General features: G+C 35.6%; 1 protein-coding gene across 1 annotated transcript in view; it reads right to left on the bottom strand.

The window, feature by feature from the left end:
• The window catches only part of LOC145686588 (uncharacterized), a 188,197-nt gene that overhangs the window by 24,322 nt on the left and 141,445 nt on the right, over positions 1-22,430 (bottom strand). The window contains exons 25-28 of the mRNA XM_081760044.1: positions 19,716-19,877; positions 15,731-15,802; positions 10,444-10,512; positions 4,015-4,118 (exon numbers count right to left, since the gene is read on the bottom strand). Coding sequence (XP_081616170.1) covers positions 4,015-4,118; positions 10,444-10,512; positions 15,731-15,802; positions 19,716-19,877 — 407 coding nt within the window. The remainder of the gene's footprint in view (positions 1-4,014; positions 4,119-10,443; positions 10,513-15,730; positions 15,803-19,715; positions 19,878-22,430) is intronic.

Below are 22,430 nucleotides of genomic sequence, written 5' to 3' on the forward strand. Positions count from 1 at the left end.
AATGAGAATCTTAGTTTTCGCAAAACTGAATCTACACAACAAAGTTATCTGAAATGTGTTTGTATAAGAGATAGATGCTCTGTAATGAGAAAAAGTAGGTAAAATTCGTATTAAATGGTACCTTCATTTTTGTTGCAGGCAATGGTTTGATGCAAAAATGAATGAATTGAATTGCAAAACATATTGTTGAACAATGTAGTTTTTAGAACAATGTGTACAAACGTTGGTTTTGTTCAACCGTCGTCTGCACAGTATTGGTTCTATTCTTTTCCTTCTGTGTCTTGTTGCATGTCAAGTCCAGGGGGGTGTCTTTTCTTCGTGAGTCTCCTTGAATATCACATCTGGAGCTTAAACTCACGAAAGCCAACGCTACCCAAGCAATAAGAAATCTTTCGGCTAGATGGCGCGTGCTTGGTTTTTGGCTTTCTACGCTTGCATGTTCAACGTGTGCTTTCATACAATCTGGCTTTTGTTGTACTTGCAAGCTATGCTTTAGGCCCTTCGCAGAACGCCATAGCATCACTCGTCGTTCATTGGCTATTGACTTGCCGCCAGCGTAAAGCTTGAATGCAAGGGGTTGCCCCCAAGTAACTTCGTTACTGGAATCCAGTTTCCGGCATGCTTGCAAGCTTGGTTGATTTGCAATGGAAACTTAGAGCAAGCGGTTTGCAAGTTGTCTCTGCTACTAGGGTAATAACAGTACGAACGTTTTGGTGTACAAAGTATTGGTACATTGTTATGTAATAATCCAAACAACACTGTTTTATTTATTTTCATTCCTTAACAGTGAATATTTCAGATGGATAAACGTTTGAGGGCTTCGCTTGAAGCTTCAGTTTTCGTGCGTGAAGTGCAGGAACGAAAATTGACGTGACATGAATTTATTTTTGACGTGCAGTTGCCTAATTCACAGATTGCGAATTATTAGGCAAAGATGTGTGAAGTCAACAGCCGTGGCAGTACAGAAAGTACAGTACCGGGATTCGTCTAGTGGATCAGAAAGACAAGGACAATCTCAGCTATAACGGGCGGTGTAGGATACATGCCCATTTTCAACCTACCCAGTACCACCTACGACGGAAATTTAGGAGATAGAATATGAGTTTCACTGAGATGTTATCCACAGTTACATTCCGAATAACTTTGAGCGGAAATTTCAGTTGTGGTCCTCAGTAACGAAACGGTATATACTGATGTCAATGCCTCCCACATATCTTGCACGCATTGCCTTAAATTCTCAAGAACGAAAGGGATGGGTAAAATGTTTGCAAGTTTCAAAAAAGTACTATTAAAACCTTTGCTTCGCATTTCAGTTGCTTCTTTTTTCTTACCAATGAGTTGAGTTGATTTTGAGTTTTACGTCCCGTTCAGCAGCGAGGCGATATGAGACGTGGACCTACTGATTAACGTGGAATCCGAACCACATGAGCTCCCGCCGGGAATCGAACCCGGGCCTCCCACGCCATTTTTTTTCTTACCAAATCATACTTGGCAATACAAATGAGTGTTACCGTTTAAACCTAATTTCACCTTATTATTATTCTTTACAGTACTAGTCACTTGCACATACAAATGTTTAAGACAAACCATACCTATTCCAAGTAAAAGTGTGGTTCTCACTTGAGATTTTACCATTTATTCCCGCTTAACCCACTGTCGTTGGGAGTTCGGAAACATTCTATGAATTAGATTTCTTCCTTTGCATTATGCCACTTTTACTTCTCTCTGTTGCATCATTCTCGAGCCACAGAATTATAAATACCCTCTGTGTTTTCCTATTTGAATATTTATTATTTACCTTTAACCGTTTTCATTCTATGGGCACTTGGCGTTTTATCTGATACAGACTGGTAGTTTTCAAAACGGTGACCCATATGAAAAACCTTTGCCACAGCACTCTTTAGTGTGAAGATCTATCGAACGAGGTATCATTCGACGCATGTTTCTATTTAAAATTTCGAAGGTGGGCCCTGGGCCCCCATGAAAGACAGCCCTGGGGACCACAACAACACCATTTGATGTGCCCATGCCATTTTACTGTTTTATATTTTGTTCTGTTTATTTGTCTTCAACTGTTTTCACATTAATGGTACTTGACGTTTTATCTGATACAGGCACCATGTCTTGGCGGTCATTTTAAATAGGGTGACCGATATGAAAATTCGTTTGCCACAACGCTTTTTAGTTTGTAAAGATCTATCCAACGAGGTATCACTTGTCCCATGTTTCCATTTAAAATTTTCAAGTTGGATCCTGGGCCCCCATGAAGGGTGGCCCTGGGCAGCACTGCAACCACGCCATTCGATGTGCCCCATGGCAAGTTTTTGTTTGATTCATTTATGTTCAACCGTTTTTGAGATATTTCCGTGAAAAGATTAAAATGGACCACCCTGTATAATATATATATATATATATATATATATATATATATATATATATATATATATATATATATATATATATATATATATATATATATAAGTAAGTGGAAAATTTTGGTGTCTTGCTTTTACTGTTTCTTTTACTCCTTAGGATCCCATTGCTGTCCTAGCATCTATGTCAAAAAAATTGACGAAAATCGAAGAATACCTCTTTCTCACTGTTCAAAACTAAAGGTCACAGACCATGGTCAAATTTTAAAAATTGCGCAAAAGGTCACATATTTTATTTCGCTATAACGGTTCTTGCCTGACAATTCTACGTTTATTATAGTCAGAATAAGATTCGGTTTTATAAAGCAATGAAAGAAAAAAAATGCCCAATTTGACGTGCCATTACTCCGGAGCTACAAAAGATACGTAGGTGAAAATTTGCAGATTTTGGTTTCTCATCGAGATCTACAATTATAGCAAAGTTCGAGAGTGAAGTATATGGCTGTGTTGAAATGATATGAAATGTATTATTATTACTGAATCTTTAAAGCAATATAGAGGAATTAAATACTACAAGCCTTCAGACATTTAACAGAAATTTGGGTCAACAACTATTTCTTCTGTATCATACGACTTTCCACTCGTAAAACAATGGAAGTTGATAAAATAATAAGTCACTCGTTGCGGGAAATAGGATGGTTAGTATACAACATGGCTGATAACAGTAAGACTATTCCATTAATACTTAGAATTTGGATTTTAAATTTCTGAGCTTTCGGCATCTAAGACCATTTAGCCCGTCACGTTTGAGGGATGACGTCCCTCGGCGAGCACACTATCCGGGGAAAGGGAAGGAAGAAAGGATTGGGAAAGGAAAGAAGCGGCCTGGGACCTATAAGTTAGGTACAATCCCGGCATTTGGTGTGAATGAGGAAAACCCAGGAAAACCTCATTTAGGATGGCTGGTCTGAAAAAGCTTTTTACACACTTTCGACGAGTGCTCCCACCGGGAATCGAACCCGGGACAGCTTGCATCGAAGGCGAAAGCGTTAGCGACTACGGTACGCGCGGCGACCATCAATACTTAGGACCAATTATGAAGTTCCATGTGTGTTGTCAACACAATCTATAAAATACATTAGTAGAAAGAAATAATGTGGATTGTATGAAATACAGAATTTTCAATCTTCAATTAATGTGATTTTTTTTATCAAGTCCCATTGCAATCGTAGTATATAAGGGACTATATATACATATGTAAACTTTGAGTTCTGAAGGACGTTTGTGAGATTACAAAGTGTTAATTTGAAAGTAAGTAGAGTACATGGTTTTTACTTTCAGTGCAATAAGGAATAGATAATTTTAGAGAATCTACATTTTAAACTAAAAGACGACAAAAGAAAGTTGTACAGAACGTGCTCTGTGTATCTGATTTATCGGTTAATACTTATGGAAAGGAATATGTTGGTACAAGAAAATTTTATAACATACTACAGTCTTTTTTTTTTTTTTTTAATGACATTGGAAAGAAAATAATCAACGGTTGTACTTCCAGAAACAATGTTAGTTTTCTAAAAGGATTTAAGCTGAGGAAGACAGTAACTAGTAAGCATTTATAATCAATATTAACTAGAATACTTACCTTGAACCGTTTGACACGTAATTATTTTCTTTATTTTCTCTGAGTACCATTTTCTTTTGTCGGGTCTTAGTTCGTCTCCGTTGCAGATTATAATCATCATCATCCTAGAATGAATAAGTGAATAAACAAATAAAAGAAAGGTAATAATTACAGGTAAAAGACAAAAGTACAGGAAAACTAATTCATGTGAATTGGAAGAAGGTATATAAATAAAAAAAGAAAGAAGAGAAAAGTAGTGATTACAAGTGTAAAAAATAAATAAATAAATAAATAAATAAATACAGGAGAAACTAATTCATGTCTATTGGAAGAAGGTAAGTACTTTAAACACTAGATTTTACTTACATTTCTGAACACACTTTCGTAGCAATGATGCAAAACTTTAACACAGTTGTTGAAATTAATAAAAGGGAATGCTTTAGCATTGAGCAATACTATGCCAGCTTAAGGCACTAATATTTACACCTTACTATTTACTATGTGTAGTGTTGTAAATAGAAAACAGACTGGTAATTTTTCAGAAATTTAAGTTAAAAAAACATTGCTTTTTTTCTAAATTTCGTTTTTTTAAATAGTCATTTGTAATGTATTTAACGTCTATTTAAGTAAGAAATATTTTTATATAGGTAATTACCATAAAGTTCAACATAAATTAAACGGTAGATACTGATACGGTACAAATATTTTAAAGTATGAGTAGTGTAGTTATTGATAATCTGAGTTTCAGCAGTGTTTCACCAATATCAACTAAGAAATAAAAGTATAAATGAAATTTGTTCTTTCGTGAAAGCAGGCCTTTAATAAGTACGAAAATAATATCACGTACAGTATAAAATGCAAATAACTTGTCTAAAGGTAAAAACTAATACTAATTTGCCAAGTACTATTTTTCTAAATATCATATAATTTGTAGTCTAGATATATGATATGCAGGGCCGGCTCTGGCAAAATCTGTCCTAAGTATAGTATTTAGAATATATATTTCTTGTTGGAAACAGACTTCATGATGATGGTAGTTAAATTTATTAAGTTGACCTTCTATTTGAATACTACATTCATAAATTAGGTTTAGATCGCATTAGTTTAAGGTCACATGGACAGTGCTAAAGCAAATGGTCAAATAAATCCCAGCATAAATTGCTTGATAGTTGTCAAATACAAGAACTCAATTCTCGAACGCTTGTTCCACCTAGTTAGTTATTACAGTTTTGATATGAAAGCTAGTCTTGTCTTTGTCACAAACAAGTTCCTTATCATTGAAGATTGATTTTTTTTTTTTTTAATTTAATAATAGATGTAGAAGGATAATAAAGGAACAAAGATAAAAGAGCTAATTGCACTAGAGTTGCAAACTGATATATTGAGATTGAAGCTCGATATTGAATTGTATAAAAAGGGTTACCATCTTTCAAATGTGTTTGCTTTATCTTTCACTAACATAATAGATTATTATTTAAAGAAAAAATACAGACACAACGAAACTGTATTTGTAGTATTTAAGCCTTTCTGAGTGCAAAGCCTTTTTCTCCTTCCCCTTCGTTGTTCCTGCTAGTAAGATTTGTTCTTTCTGGAGAAAGGAGGCGGCGGCAAATGATGCCATTGCACAGGCGGCAAATTGCCTAGGGCCGTCCCTGATAATATGTACACTCATGTTCAAAATTATTGTCGCATGTCTATAAATATGTTGTTGTAGGAATATAATTTGATAACGAATTCGCCCGGTATTTCTTAAAATGTTAGTAAGTGTATAATCGGCAAAGACATGTATGTTGCAAATTTTCTGTCAAAAGAGCAGTAAATAACTACAAAGACAAAAATTTTCTTGTCCACTTAACAACATTTTGTTTTACTTATTCTAATTTGCGTGTTTATAATTCCTTTCCTATGAATTTTACCACAAATATACATTTTCCATTATACACATAGTATCAGTATTATCAAATTATTATCAAATTATATTTTTACAAGAAGAGTTATAGATATGCGACAATCATTTTGGTACATGAGTGTACATAAGAGACATGAATACACGATGACATAATTTGAAGTAGTACAGGGTGTTTCAAAATGAATGTTGGGGTTTTGAAACTTTGTAGTGTCTATTACAATTATAAATATCAAATGAAAGAACAACTCAAGTTTTGTACGCACGCATGCGCATACACGGTTTCCTCTGTCTGCCGTTAGAAAGCTCTAGTAGCAAAGATGGCAACTAATATGCGGAAAGCTTTTTGTGTTTTACATTTTGCAAAGACTGAATCCATAGTTACAGTGCATCCGTCTATGTGGAGAATTTTAAGGAGACACTTACGTCCTTATCGTTTGCAGTTGCTACAAACTCTAAAGCCTACAGACTACGGTTTACATGTCAGTTTGCAAATGAAATACTGCTGCATGACGAAGATTTTCTGGATCGTGTCGTCTTCAGTGATAAATCAACATTTCACGTAAGTGGCGATGTGAACACTCATAACTGTGGGTCAGCAAATCCTCACGAGATGGTATACATTACAGATTTATTTACTTCGACTGTTCCGGGCTTAAGTTATAAATAAAAAGACGTTAAGAACAAATAATAAAGAAACTAGGTCTACCTGTTTGATAACAATAAGAAATTATATAAAATACCGACCGGGTCTATATTTTACATGCCATACGGCGGAAAATTTATGGGCCTTTTTTCGCCTATCGGCTCTACGTGTACCGTGTGATGAATGGTGCTCACACTCGTAGCACTTGCAGCAAAAAGTGATTGAGTTGCCCTTTTACTTGATGTATTGTTTATAATCGTACGTTAAATGTAATAAGTTCTACAAAGCCTTAAAACCTAGATATTCATTTTGAAATACCTTGTATTTCTCAGCAACACTATTGGTACTAAGATGTAAAAAGGAGATAATTTTTTCTATTAAGTTATTGTTTGCAACAGAGACTATTACTAGTCGAGACTGTAACTACTACAACAACACGAGTTAATAGTGAAAAACTGTAATCAAATGTACAATAATCACACAATTTTACTTGTGTAGGTACAAAAAAACAAAGGATTTGTAAGTTACCAAGGCTTCGAATCAAGTACCGCTGATTTTATTTGACTTATCTGGAACATAAATCAATAAATGATAACTGCCAGAAAAAAAAAACAGACGTTTGAAAAAAAACATGAAAAAGAACGATATTTTTTATTGAAAATCCCTTAACAGAAAAAAGTTTTTTTTCAACACTAACTACGTACGAGAATATTTTCTTTTTTCTTTATAATAGATACGTATCTCATTGTATCAATCGGTAATTATACGAATTGGTTACAAACTACAGTAACCGTTTCAAAGTTTGGGAAGCTTGTCTGCAAAATTGACATATGATCTCTCTCGATACACCATGCCCTTTCAACAAATTTTCTTTAAATGCACTGAGAATAGGGAGAAATGCCTCGAAGCCACAGATTTTGATCTTTGTTGTACGATTGTTGACATATTTCCATCGTATCAATTAATAATTACAAAAATTGGTTATGAACTAAGGTTTCATTGCAAACTTGACACTATATCTCTTTTGCGTACGCATGTTGTACTTTCGACTTTTAAATGTTTATCGACGTAACTTCCTTCAAGAGCAGCCAAGGCTTCATGGACTTCATTATTGAACCGACAGTACAAACTTTCTATTTGGTTCTTACCATTCTGGATTTTTTTTTTCTGCACCTCTAATTACTCTTTCATTTTTGTCATGCCCATAAACAACTGATCCAATATCTTACCTATTTTTTTTTTTTTTTTTTTTTTTTTTTTTAACTTCTCTGTTTGTCTGGTGCAAGTTTCGGCTATGAGGGTGGTTTGATAAGTAACTTCGTTTGTTATTCAAGAAAGAGGTTTATGTTTTATTTAATGTACTTTATTTTCCAACATAATGTACTTTCTTTTCGAAGTTCAACGCACTTGCCCCAATGTTTCTCCAGCTTCGCGATTCCTTCGCGGAAATTAATTTCTTCGATGCTTTTCTGCATATATATATATATATAGCGATCAAGAACTCATTCATTCCATTTGTCTATACGTAGTGTGTTTTGTTGAGTTGAGTTGATTTTGAGTTTAACGTCCCATTCAGCAGCAAGGCTATATGAAACGTAGACCTACTGATTAACGTGGAATCCGAACCACATGAGCTCCCGCCGGGAATCGAACGCGGGTCTCCACGCCAAAGGCGCACACGCTAACCACTTAGCCACGAAGGAGCTTGTAGTGTGTTTTGTTCAATCATATATGAATTGAAAGCAACTTCATAATATGAAGTGGTCAGCAGCTATAAGTGATATTCAATCCACGGGACGAAGATCACAGTAGTTTGCTGAAACAGTTTGTCGCTGTTTACAGAATTATAGACGTATATACGTCACTTTTTAATTATTGTGGGTGATGAATAACTGGGAATCTGAATGTTGAAGGAATAGCGGTAATTGTAACACACGAACAGACGAGGCTGGGGTTCTCCGATGTAGAATGCAGAAGTGTTCAACATTGTTATAACCATGGGCGGAGTTCGGAATTGTCTGCTGGAGGTTAAACCTTTTGGTCGGTCTCGGACCTGTGGAATATTTCCTAGACAAGTGTGGAGTTAATATGAAAAACTCATTTTTGATCATTTTCTTACTGTTATTTAGTTTTATTTGCTACAACTCGCCTTCTTTAATTTAAAATCAATTGATTTGTTTTTTTGTCAAAAAGTTACGGGGGGTGATGCCCCCATACCTACGCCCCCCATGGTTATAACGTAAATTAATACATGGAGGAATCACAATTGCCAGAATGACAGCAATGAGTATATTTTTCGAGGTGTAGTGTGCTGTTTCGTTACAAGTTTGGAAGATGGGGAAAGCGAGATTTGCATGGATTAATATTGTGACCGGGATACATAGGTTGGCTGAATTCTAGTAGACAATGTTGGAAAAGAAATATATGTGCTATTTTTAGTAATTTAAAAAGTATTAGTATAAATCAATATTTACTTCATCATAAACATTTATTTCCAATATATTTCAGAATAAAGACTAATATAAATTAAGTATGCGTATCATATGTCAAAGACTCCCTGGAAAGTGCGAATACTATTGAACTGACTCCATATTCAAGTCCTAAGCGCAAATTTGTGTAGCAATTAACAACAACAACTTACCTGATCACTAAATTATAAATCTATTTAAATTACTAAAACTTTTCACCACACAAATTTAATTTGTCAATGAAACTTGAATGAAAATTTTAGACGATGCGAGAAGAAAATTTCGTATCTGCACTAAAATGAGAGTGAAAAAAATGAAATAAAACCACCACATTTGTTTTTTTAACCCATTGATTTACATGAGGAATTATTTTTCTGATTTCTCCTTCAAACTAGGGGCCGCGGTGGCTCAGTGGTAGAGCGTTCACCTCTGGTGCTAGGGGTCTCGGGTTCAAACCCTGCTCCCGCCAAGTGAACTTTGTGGTGGACAAACACCGCGTGCGTGGGTTTTCTCGGGGTTCTCTTGTTTCCTCCCACTTTCTTCATTCCACCATTTCATTCACTACTCATTATCACCGTCTCCTTTAGCCTAACCGGCATAACCGTGGGACGCAAAACTCAAAGATTTCATTTCATTTTCTTTTCTCCTTCAAACTGAGTTAAATGTCCCCTACTTTTTCAATATAAATTTGCATTCTTTATAAATTTAATATCACTTAAGTTTGATTATTAATTATTAAAATTAAATATAACGAAAATTTAATTCTGAAGAGGAAACATTAATGTACTTCCACGCAGAATGCAGCACTCATAGTCTAACCAGGCGGTACAAAATCTCTGTGAACCACCCCTTTGCAATGAAAATTATTAACATCAATCTAATTTTCGACTTGCTCAATCTGTGCTACTCAAAAACATTTGATCGACCCATGCCATCATTTCCATAAGCAGTTTTGATGATGTTATGGTCTCATTCGCAGTTTCACCCAGTTTGATGCAAAACTTCACCGCGTAACGCTGCTCTAACAAACGATTCATTGTACAGATAATAAGGCACCTTGAAAGGGGTTTACCTTAAACTCGATTTACACTCAATGAAGGCTTGGAGACGACTGGCAACAGGTGCGCTGGTAGCTAAGACCTCCAATCACCCAACCAACGCAGTAACATCCCCCTCCTTCACCACGTTTTAGCGGGGGGAAAATCAATCCTACTACTTCCCGGACAAACCTCGTATATTCACATATTTGTTTTAGTGATAATAATAAAAAAAAAAAAAAAAAAAAAAAAAAACTTTTCTTTTGGTATCTTGATTTTATTTATTTAAGAAATACTTTGTTCGTATGAGAAAGTTCACGAAGGATCATCAGTTATGTTGTGGAAGAAGTAAAATTCAGAACAAAAAGTAAGAAGTATAATCATATAACATACCTCGTCAGATTCTGGCGAATAATCAGGGCTTGATGGTTCCTTTTTAGGCCTCCGACTACTATGTTCCCTCTGAAAGGCAGAAGAAGCAAAATTTAGAACTTAATTCTAACAACTTAACGACAAATTCTAACATTCATCTTAGTGAAACAAGTGTGTGTGTGTTTTTTTTTATAAGTATTCCACTAGAATAGCACGGAGAGAAAGAAAAGATCGGTTATATCTCTAATACTTAGCATAACATAAAATTAAAGAAATGCTGCTAAATATTAATAATACAACATACATCTTTCAACTTCAACTGTTTTGTGCAATGTTTTTCCTACATCCATTATACAACCTTCTTAGAAAATAAAGATATTATAGTATGTTTAAGCTGAGGACAAAAGCTCCATTTTTTCACGTTTGAATTGAAATGATTTAAAACAGTGTTGTCTGCTTTCGTCTACGATTTTTCGAAAGCAAACTAGTTCTTTCCTACCTTTGGAAGAACTCAATATAATGTAAACTTCAATTTATGACAACGCACTTGGAGAGATTGTTTTCTTCCCTGTTTTCCGGTTTTAATATTACAAATGGTCTCTGTGTTCTAACATAGAGGAGCTGGAAAAGTGTTAGTTTGGGAGATATTTGTAGAATCCACGGTAATTTAAAACATTACGTCACATATTTTAAGAAGCATAGGTAGGAATGTATCAATAGGATTATGAGTGCCGTACGCAGAATAAACTCCCTGCATTAAAATATGTGTCAAGCTTCTACAAAATATTGAACAGTTATATGCACTGAATTTAAGAGAACCAGAGTGGGTGTATAACACTTGTCTAAGAAGAGAACAGATTGATTATAACTTCTGGTTATAACTTTGAATTCATCATAATACATTATAATGTTTGTCTTAGAATAACGAATAATTATTCTTGAAATTGCAACGCCATATATCATGAATTTAATAGGAGAGTAAAGACGATTGACTGCCATGTAGGGCACTTCTTCCTACCTTTCCAACGTAAGAAAGCGAAACTATTCCCAGTAATTGAGTCAAATTCAACAAATGGATTTTAAAAGGTTACGAAACAAAATCAATAATCGACGAATAATCTGTGTAGTTTTACATTATTTTAAATCATTCACTGTTCAGAACTCCACCTTGTATTTCAATACCTTAACAAAATGTAACTTGATTCACCTTTTTACACGTTGATATTTCTGTAATTACCACAATTTTCTTATGTAATTCCTTCGTATCAGTTATGAGTCCTCTACCACTGACACACCGTTCCCCAAATTTCTCTCTCTCTCTTGTAAATAAAGCACATGAGTACATACATTTAACGTCTACTTTCCAAATTATTTGAAGTGTAAAAGTTCAAGAGGCATCAAAGAACTATCTGGCAATTCTTTTCACGAACAGTGAATTGTATGAGCTTATTTTATATCATAGTATGAAGGAAAATCATTGAAGTACGCGTAAATATTAATCAGCACCCACTGAAGTTTAAAGTTTTGGATGAGGAAAAAAATCTTAAAAATAATATGTTGAATCTTACACCTTAGGACTGCACACCACAGATCCACAGTATATTCATTGAGCTGTTAATTTAGATTATCAGAAACTTGCTTTCTAATAGTTAAAGAGTAAAATTCAACGGGACATGGCACACTACACAATATTAAATTAACCCATTGGCATAAACAGCTGTCTATATCTGTTCAGCTTCCAGCGTAAGCATAAGGGAGCTTATAGTTTCACTTCAGGTGTGTGTGTGTGTGTGTGATATTGGATTCTTCAGTAACTACTGGACGGATCTAAACTAAATTTGGTGGCACGTAGGCTATCGTCTAAGGAATACAGACCGCTATACATGGGACCAAAGCTCGACTCAGTTCGGCTTGTATGTGGTACTTTATCTCTCGGTAACCACTGGTCGGATCTCAACGAAATTTAGTGAGCAAGTAGCCAATCGCCTAAGGAATAAAGATTACTATATTTGCTGGCTGAGCTCGGCCGAAGACCAAATTTGCATGCCGGGAACATCTGAGTTCGGTTCACAGTTCAACTGCACTTTTATCTTTCTTTTTTCTTTTAATTCTAACTTTCTGTCAATATGTCAAATGACTTGTCTTATACAATTTGAAAGTTGAATTAAATAAAATGTTCAAAATTGCAATTTTCGCTTAAAAATTACTACTTATAGGTGTGTTATGCATTGTAAAGAATAGTATGACAAGAGGTTAATAAAAATGAACGTTTCACATTACAAACTTAATTTCTTAGTATACGTAAACTAATTTATGAATAGTAGGCCAGTAACATACAAGAAACTGCTGAAAAGTTCGCAGCCTCACCAAACAATGCACATGGAATGATGAATTTTTACAGTTATTCTACATACTCCCCCCGAAGTTCAATTCACTTTCTCGCACAGTGCTCCAATTTTTGCAGACCAGATTTAAAAATCTGAAGACTGTTCGTCGCATTAACTGTTCCGTAGCACTAATCACCTGCTTACCAGATCCAAAATGAGGTCCTTTCAAGTGTTGAGTCTGGAGTATAGATGACAGTAGGACGGAGACAGATATTGAAACCTTAGATCACGCAATGTCATTTGTGTTTAGTGGACAGGGTCATTGCCCTACAGGAACAGAATTCCTTTTTTTCAATTTTCGCGGCATTGCACTTTCAATTTGTCTTTCAGTTTTCAGAGTAATACAGAGTAATACTCTTCATTAAATGTTTGATCTTCGGGCAGGTAGTCTACGAGTACAGCTCTATCCTTATTCTAGGTGAATGTTGCAAACACTTTCCTCGCCTACTTCTGTCTCGAACTTCTTGGAGCAATGGAAATTTGAGTTCCGCCATTCCATTGACTGTTCTTACATTTTAAAATCGTAGTGGTACAACCATGTTTACTATTCGCGAAAGAAATAGCTCGGCATTGCGATCAAAATGGAAGATTACTTCCCTCGATGTTTTCACTCTTTCACGCTTTTATCTGCCGACAAGATTTCTGGATACCCATTTTACCCAGAGCTTGCATGTCCAAACGATTATGAATTATGCCACCAACGCAATTCCGAGAAATGCCCACAATCTCTGAAACACGTTTTGGTGAGATTATGCGATTTTCCAAAATAATATCATGATTTCATCCACGATTTCGTAGACAGTCAATGTTTTTGGTCTTCCTGCACGTGGGGTATCATCTGTTGAGAAATTGCTACGTTTAAAACTCTGCCACTCACTTCTTCACCACTGCATATGACGGAGGAAAGTCCCGTAGTGTTTTATTGATTTCCTCATGAACTTGTTTCGGTGACTTTTCTTGGTGGAACAAAAATTTGATAAGAGTTCTGATCTCGATGCTCATGAAATTCGCTGGTTGGGCACATGATTACTTCAGGGGTCTGAAGAACATAATAATTTCGTTATTACAAGGTAAACAAAAACGTTCTTACCGTTCTAGAGCAGAGATAAACAAAGAACAATACAGTGGACGGTACGTACCTTTAGATTTCGAAGTAATCTCCATTAACATTCACCACATTTTGCCAACGTTCCTGCAGTTGCACTCTGGATACTCTGGTGATAAAACCTGGAGGTCATGTATACAAAAAAGTCCGTGAGCACGTACCGCAGGTCTCCCTCATTTGGGAAGGGTCTCCCACAGAGGTGGTCGTCGAGGAAATGACACAGGTGGTGATGTTGGCGCAAGGTCCTGTAAATATGACGGATGGCACAATATCTCTCAGCAAGTTGCTGAAGGGTCTCCCGCGACTTTTTTGCCATATGTGACTTGGCACTGTCGTGCAAGAACAGCACACCCTTTGCAACTGCTGAGAGCAGAGGTCAGCAATGATGATCTGACCGGGTGGAAGGCGCTCGTAATGCACCACTTGCCGACAATCCACTATACAGAAAGCATAACCTTTTGTTGCTGCAGAGGTGGTCTTAAGGTGTGAGGAACAGGGCCACACGATAACCAATGTCTGGTACACTTGAGTGTGTCACAGAAGACCTACATTTCGTTGCCGATGAGCAAGGACAGACAATCTGTCATTCGTTGTTTCTTGTTGGCTACCCACTTGCTAAACCTGCATGACTTTCCTATCCCATGCAAGTTCAGTCTGATTGTTTCAGCGGAAACATGGAACCTTTCTGCAAGTTCATCACACATTAAACCACTGTCCTCTTCGATGGCTGCTTTCAGAGCCTCGTCATCCAACACATGTAATCGTCCACTGCATGATACAACTGAAAGGCTCACACCTCCCGAACGGAATTTCTGGAACCAATGCCTGGCGTTGCGTTCATTCACGGCATTCTCCCCAAATGCCTGGCATATGCAGCGATTTGATGTGGTAGCTGACAGGCCCACTTTAAAGTCATATAACAAACACATGCGAAAAAAACTGGTTCGATACTTTCATTTCTCTTCGACATTGGACGAGCAATGACTGTTGTGTGTACGCAACGTGCCTGTATTACTGAAGGTCGATGGTCAGACTAACTAATGATCGCTTGGCAAGTACGTGTCATTTCGTTTCCTCTCTGTGAGCGCATGATTAATGGGACATCAAAAAAAGCAAGAACTAATTTGGTTACCTTGTAATATGAAAATCTGTATTTGTAAATACAGAAATATATATATTAATGAAAGAAAGAAACAACTAGATTTTTAAGATACCAAATCCTTTGTAGGTGCAAATTCAATTATATACAAAGAATGAAAAAGTCTGACTGGTCCGGGACTCGAACGCAGGATCTTCAGCTTACCGTGCTGATGCGCTAATCACTACGCTACCCAGTCCGCTTTCCAGAACAGCCATACACTCTCTCATTCTTTAACGGTTATATTATCAATTATCAATGATAATACTACGATCAGAAGTGTTCTGAATATGGACACTGGATTGTCCAAGCACAATTAGATTGTGGTACAAACAATATGATCTAAGTAAAAAGCACCGACTTCAAGAGTGAGAGTGTATATGACTATTTTGGGAAGTAGTCTGGGTAGTGTAGTGGTTAACGCATTGGCATAGTACACCGAAGATCCAGGGTTCGAGTTCCGATCCAGTCAACCACTTTTGCACTCTTTGTGTAACAGATATGTTCTTTAAAACCGTACGATTTCATCATTCTCTGAGTTGGATTACGAGTTTTTCAGTAGTCCCTCGTACAATGACAAGACGAACAAGATTCCAGATGCAATTTGTAAATATGCTCGTTAACTTTTCAATTTTGTTACAACTAAGTTTATATTCCAGGAAATTAAATAATACTTACACTACACTTCTGAACGGATTCTGAAAGTTTTTTATTTTGTTCTCGTAACTTGGAATTCTCCGCTTCCAAAGTCTGCAAAATATATGAAAAAGCATGTGTAGTATTTCTCTTTCATTAATTTAACACTATCATCTTTTTCAATTAATATACAAAACTTCAATACATCTATTCCTTCGAAGTATGGTATTTCAACCACTACAAATTGGGTTACTCATATGCCATACAGTAAGTCTCTGATTAAGCTAAAGTAGATAGTTGGCGAAACTGTTCCATGTTAATAATTTTTACAATACATGTATTGTTTTACTCAGCGAGAAGTTTGAACTAAAAAAGAAAAAAAAAAAGTTTAACGTCCTATGATTATGCACCGAGACTAATGAAGATGATGAAATGGATGGCGATAATGGTGGAATGACTAAAGTGGGGGAGATTGGAGAACCTCGAGAAAACTCAGGCTCATTTGGGCTTTGTCCACTACCAAATTCAGAAAAGACAAAAGAAAAACTAAAATAAACTATAGATATCATACAGACTAAGAGGGAGGAATTACAGATATAAAAGAATGATTATGAAAGGATTAGTGAAAAGGAGTTAATGAGAGAAAACGGAAGAAAACTGATGGACAATATGCTGTCCATAAAGCGCTCACGTTATTTACAGATCTTTCGCATTACGGTGAGAGGTCTATTACTGCGTTACTGAAAGCTTACAACGCCTCAAAGCTGGGATTTTTGATGAACAGCTTATGCCAATAGTAAAAGTGCTCACGCTTCTATACGTTTCTAATTGCACCTTTTATACTAACTTAAGGACGCTGAATACAATGGAGCTATTTTTAAGCATACGCGTCAATGGGAGCCTAGAAAAGTGATTCAAATTTGGGATTTAAGTAAGCATAAATACAGGGTGATTCAAAGAAAAGGGAAATTTTGAAAGTTGTGTTGGCAACAGTGGGCGTTTGGTAACACTGAATAACGTACGCCAGCCTGTCAACGACAACCTGCCATTTAGTTATCATGAATGCTTGGAGTAGTGCGCAACATGCTTTCACGATCAAAGCGTTTTACAACAATGACAGTGTGGAGGGGGCACGTAGAGAGAATTCCGGCGTCATTTTAATTTAGGACGTCACGGTCGTGTTCCATCAGCACATGAAATTAAAACATGGATACGTAATTTCGTGCAAACTGGTTCAGCAATGAAAAAAACTTAAAGGCCGTGTGCGAACCGTTCGTACACCAGACAATTTTGGAAGATGTTTCAGATGCTGTAGTAAATCCACGTCGGTCAATCCGTTGTCACTCATCATCTAGACAGTTGCATAGTTGAAGTGTTCGAATTGAAAGCCAAAATCCGAGAAGTAATTGCCGAAATTCTAGTTGAGATGTTACATCAAACCATGAACAATGTAACGAAGAGATTGCAGGAATATTTGCGTAGAGAAGGAGCTTACCTGCAAATTCATCTTAATAAATTGTACTCTATGTATTCTAAAATGACATTTTTTTATTACTATTAAAGGAATATTAAAAAAAAAAAAACTTTTCATGAAATTATTTAATTTTCAAAATTTCCCGTTTTTTTTTAACCACCCTGTATAACAACTCTGAGAGTTATTTATTATTTTTTTTTCTTCGTGATTCCACGGACTGATGTGTTCGAAAATAGCTCCATTGAATTCAGGGTCCTCAAGTTAGTATAAAAAGCGTAATTAGAAATGTATCTAAGTACGGGAATTATTTATTAGTGACATGATGGTTAGATTTTCTACATTTTTGGTGCAAGGGTTCTAAAATTGAAAAGATTATTATCAAGAGGTCTTATTTTCAGTTTTGAAAACTCCTGCACCAAAAGTGCAAAATTTGTTTATAAAGTGATTCAATCTTCATGTTGGTGACTTAACCTGGTGAACAAGGAAACAGAATAAGTTGTTAAAACAGTTCAGGAAAACTCTTACAGGCGCAACCAATGGATTAAGTGTTTCACTTATTATTATTATTATTATGTTAATGTTCCAAGTCCTATAACTAAACTAAAGGAGATGAATGACAAATTAATGGCAATGCAACGTTCATGCAGTAAAGGTAATGAGAGGAAACGAGAGAATTCAGATATCACGGACACGATGCTGTCCACCACGAATTCGCTGGCCTAGGATCGAAATCTTTGTACCAGAAGTGAGTGTTCTAACACTAAGCCACAGATCCACCTAATTTATTTGACACTAAGCTAAACATACTAAATGAAATAACTACCAAAGGGGGCCCATTTTGACTCCTGAGATTATGAAGTTTACATGTACATTCAGTTTATTATATAACCAAATAATTTGATTTAATTTGAATTTAGCGTCCCTCTCAGTACATATGAGCTCCTGTCGGGAATCGAACCCGGAACCTCAAACGAACCGGTACAAGTTTCAAGGCTATACCAAAATTCTGAACATAATCTATTTACGCGTACATATAGGTCTTTGAAGTTCAATGCATATATGAATAATATAATACAGAACAATCTTCTCACAAATTAGTTTCTCTCTCTCTCTCTCTCTCTCTGATATTAGGGTTTTAATATCAAAATAGTACAATTTACTCGCACTTGCGATTTTTTAAATCAAAACCAGAAGCCATCATATGGATATGACTCCTTTTATTCAGAACTGCTGCAGCACACCATACACTTTCGAACTACTTTCGTGCATCGAAAAACACTGATCTAGAGTTTAATTTTCTTTACACTTCCTGATCTGACACTTCTTTCTTTCTCCGTAGAACATATAATAAAAGCCGAACGAACCATCGTCTGCCAGCGGGCCATCTAATTTACACGTTTCTTCTCTTTTCTTATCACTCATAGTCTGTATATCAGTGTGAAGGGCTCTCAGTACTTTTTTTTCCACTGTTATTGTATTAGTGGAAGTTCACTATTTGGAGTATATTTGCTCGGATAGTGTAAATCACATTAATTTGGTTATTTTCTAATTATCTTACAAGAAGGAGAGATTAAATTTATGTGTTACACATAGTGTAAGGAAAATTTCACAATTTGTAGAACATGTTCAGCAAGAGATGTTTGTTGGCCTCTATTCACTTTTTCCTACATATGGGAAACTGTTTAAAATGCATTTATTCTTCCCCTCAACAAATAGCCAAAGCCTGACACCATATTCGACACCATGCTTACTACCCATGAATTGAATAAATGGACAGAAATCGTGAGCAATGGTCAAAATTACCCCCTTGGTAGTTCTAAGTAAATTCTTATTTTCTAAGACAACCAACGACAGTAAAAAAAAAAATATTTATGGTATGAACATTATGATCTGAAAGAAGAAAAGTATCGCCACCTGTTGAGTAAAGTGTATTCCATCTATACATGTGCAGTTTGCATATAAAGGATGCCGCTTTCTACGTGTGGGAGCAAGTGCCATAAATAAGTCATCGTCCGCGGGAACTTGTGGAAAACACCCCCGATAACTAAATGGCCAACTAGAACCCTCATTTCTAGCATTTGACAACCGCTCGTCAAATCCACGTGGAATACTTAGTTGTCACAGTTCCAAACGCTGTCCTTTCAGTCAATGATTAGAAGATTGATGTTCAATATATATAGTTTTCTTATACATATACATTATACTCGATTATAGCAAAATGTGGAGGCCTGACTGTTTCACATTAGCGATAGTATTGGGAGTTTTACTAAGAGTAAGAGACACGAGACACAGTGGGTGCTGCGACACTGCAACCCAGCAAATGCGGTCAAAAGAGGGATAAGGGGAGGAAGAGATACTGTTGTAAAATCCAGCAGAGGAAGTTCAAAGAATTTGCCGAACTGCCCATGTATAGAAGAAATACACTTTACATTATAATTTATGTTCAAATAAAATAATGTTGAATGTTGCTGAGAGATCAGAACAACCCTTTTGGTAGTTCTTGTGATAGTTTATCAATATTCAATGACTCTTCTCATAATATGTAGAACTTACTTCAATATCGACTTTCTTCGGTGTACTCTTTGAGAGAACATCCCTAAGAGCTTGAACTTCCCGCTTCTCTCGGTCTAGTTCCTCTTGCTTTTGTTTCAAACTCATTTCGAACTGAGATAACAACTGGTCGCGATTTGTCTTGAATGAAACCATTTCGGTCTCCTAAAATCAAAACACAGAAAAGATAATTTATAAGCATTAACTATCGTGATTTTATTTATTAATTTGTATGGTACACAAAAGCTCAATTCATAATGAAACTATATACTAATACTCAACAATGAAAAGTTTATTACAACAAGTCAAAGTATTTTCATCTATCTACAGTGTCGTTACTATTTAAAGGAAAAATAATTGGAAGAGAGAATATTTTAGCACATTAAGTATGTATGTAAGTCAGGAACGCACCCAGAAATGTTTGTTGGGGGGAGGGGAGGGAGGTCCAATACTACAAACTACTACGTCTATGTAGTATTGAAGGGTATTATTGTGTACCCGATAAGTAACTGTAAAATATTTTCACCTATATCTTCACACAGGAAATGATAGAAGTAGATTCCTTTTATAAGAAAAGAGTACAGATGAAGTGTAAAATGAAATGTTCATGCTACATCAATAATTTCTCTGTTAAACTAGTTTTATTAAAAAAGTTTACAAATCTATGTTGAGTTAGAAAGTTTTGGAGGATAGACCCGAACCTTTCCCCGTGGGCGCGCTCCTGATGTAAGTAACGCTTACAGGAAATAATTAAAACCGTTAATAGGTATCCAAAGCAAATTTACTTGCTTACGAAACTTTATCACACTTTTCTTCTAATCTTTCTTCATTTGCTTTAAAATTCTTTTCATTTTGCTGTTCAGAATATTTTTTTTAAAAAATTTTTAATTCTTACGGACAAATATTTTTGTACGTGCGTCCGTGATTTGTTGGCTAGAGTCTAGCGTGCCATTTCAGCACCAAAGGTGTATGACACACTAGTGATAAAAAATTTCCGGAAAATTTTAAAACGAAAAATTTTCCGATTCATAAAAACATACTCCACTTATTCCTACATCGTTGTTTAGCCGTGCTGTGAGGTGGAAAATTTTCTTCTATATTTTTCCGGCGTTCTTAACAAATATCAGTCATCAAGTAACAGTTCCTCAGTATTCAAAAACTTGATTGAAATAATGTATAGAAATGTTAAAAAGTGAAAGATCGTTTAAAGAATCTGAAAATTTTCATGGCTCAATCTTCAGTACTATGTGGGAACAAGTAAAACAGTTTTTCATAAATCGAAATATTTTCTGTCTTATATGGAAATATTGAAGAACTTTTTATGAGTCGGAAAATTTTCGTCATTTTGAAGCGAAAAGTGAAACAACTTTTTGCGAATCGGAAAGTTTTATTGCTCTGTAGAAGCAAGTGAAAGGAATTTTCATGAATTGGAAAATTTTCATCACGATGTAGAAACAATTGAAAAAACTTTTCATAATCCGGACAATTTTGGATATTATGTATAGTGATGTTTGGTGGAAAATTTTACACTATATTTAACTCACATTCAATTCCTGTAGAGGGAAGTTAGACAGCAACAAATTATCACTTTTCTAATTAGCTTTTGGAAACCAGAAAATTTTCTAATATTTCAAGTTGGGAAGTAAAAATATACAGTGTTTCTCTCTCTCTCTCTCGCTGTCTGTGTGTGTGTGTAAAGTGCAGGGAACATACATCGAGTTCGTAGAAAACAAATATCCCATTCCAATATTTAAAATGTAACAAGAAACTGAAAAGAAACCTTTGTGAATTTATCAATTTCAGAAACAGAATTCCACTATTTCTTCACATGTAGGACTGCCTATGTAATGAAATGACTACATCCAAGTTCCTTATGAAGACTATTTTTGTAACAGAAAATAAGAAAAAAGATTTTATTGTATTTAACACAAGTAAATCATAATTTCCATATTGGAATTTTGTATAAACATCTTAGAGCAGATATTTGTATTGTAAAACTACCATTATTATGTATAAAAATGTACTATATTAGAAATAATGACGATTTGATATAACAAGTACATATATATATATATATATATATATATATATATAGGGTGGGCCATTTTAATCAATCCACGGAAATATCTGAAAAATGATAAAACATAGAAGAAATGTTTGAAGTACACATTATATATTGTTAAGGGGAAAAACCAATTCCGCCAAAAGTACCCCTCTCCGCCCCCCGTAAATGGGGGTAACGGGGTGTAACTTTGAAATGTCAAATGGGAACATGGGTCGAGTAATACCTCGTTCGAAAGGTCCTGGAAAACTAAGTAACGTTGTCCCAAAAGATGTTTCATATGGAGCACCAGTTTCAAAATGGCCGCCATGATATAGTTCGGAAACTCCAGTACCCATAATATGAATACCATGGAAGTTAAATGAATGGAACAAAATTGAAATACGTAAATATCATAGGGCACTGGGATCAAAGGGATCACATCATTTGATATTTACGTATTTCAATTTTGTTTCATTCATTTACCTTCCATGGTTTCCATACTACGGGTACTGGAGTTTCCGAACTATATCATGGTGGCCATTTTGAAATTGGTGCTCCATATGAAACATCTTTTGGTACAGCTTTACTTAGTTTTCCAAGACCTTTCGAACGAGGTATTACTCGACCCATGTTCCCATTTGACATTTCAAAGTTACCCCTCGTAACCCCCATTT

This window comes from Thermobia domestica, chromosome 5 (assembly GCF_964235325.1).
Source record: "Thermobia domestica chromosome 5, izTheDome1.hap1.1, whole genome shotgun sequence".
Classification (NCBI taxonomy): Eukaryota; Metazoa; Arthropoda; class Insecta; order Zygentoma; family Lepismatidae; genus Thermobia; species Thermobia domestica.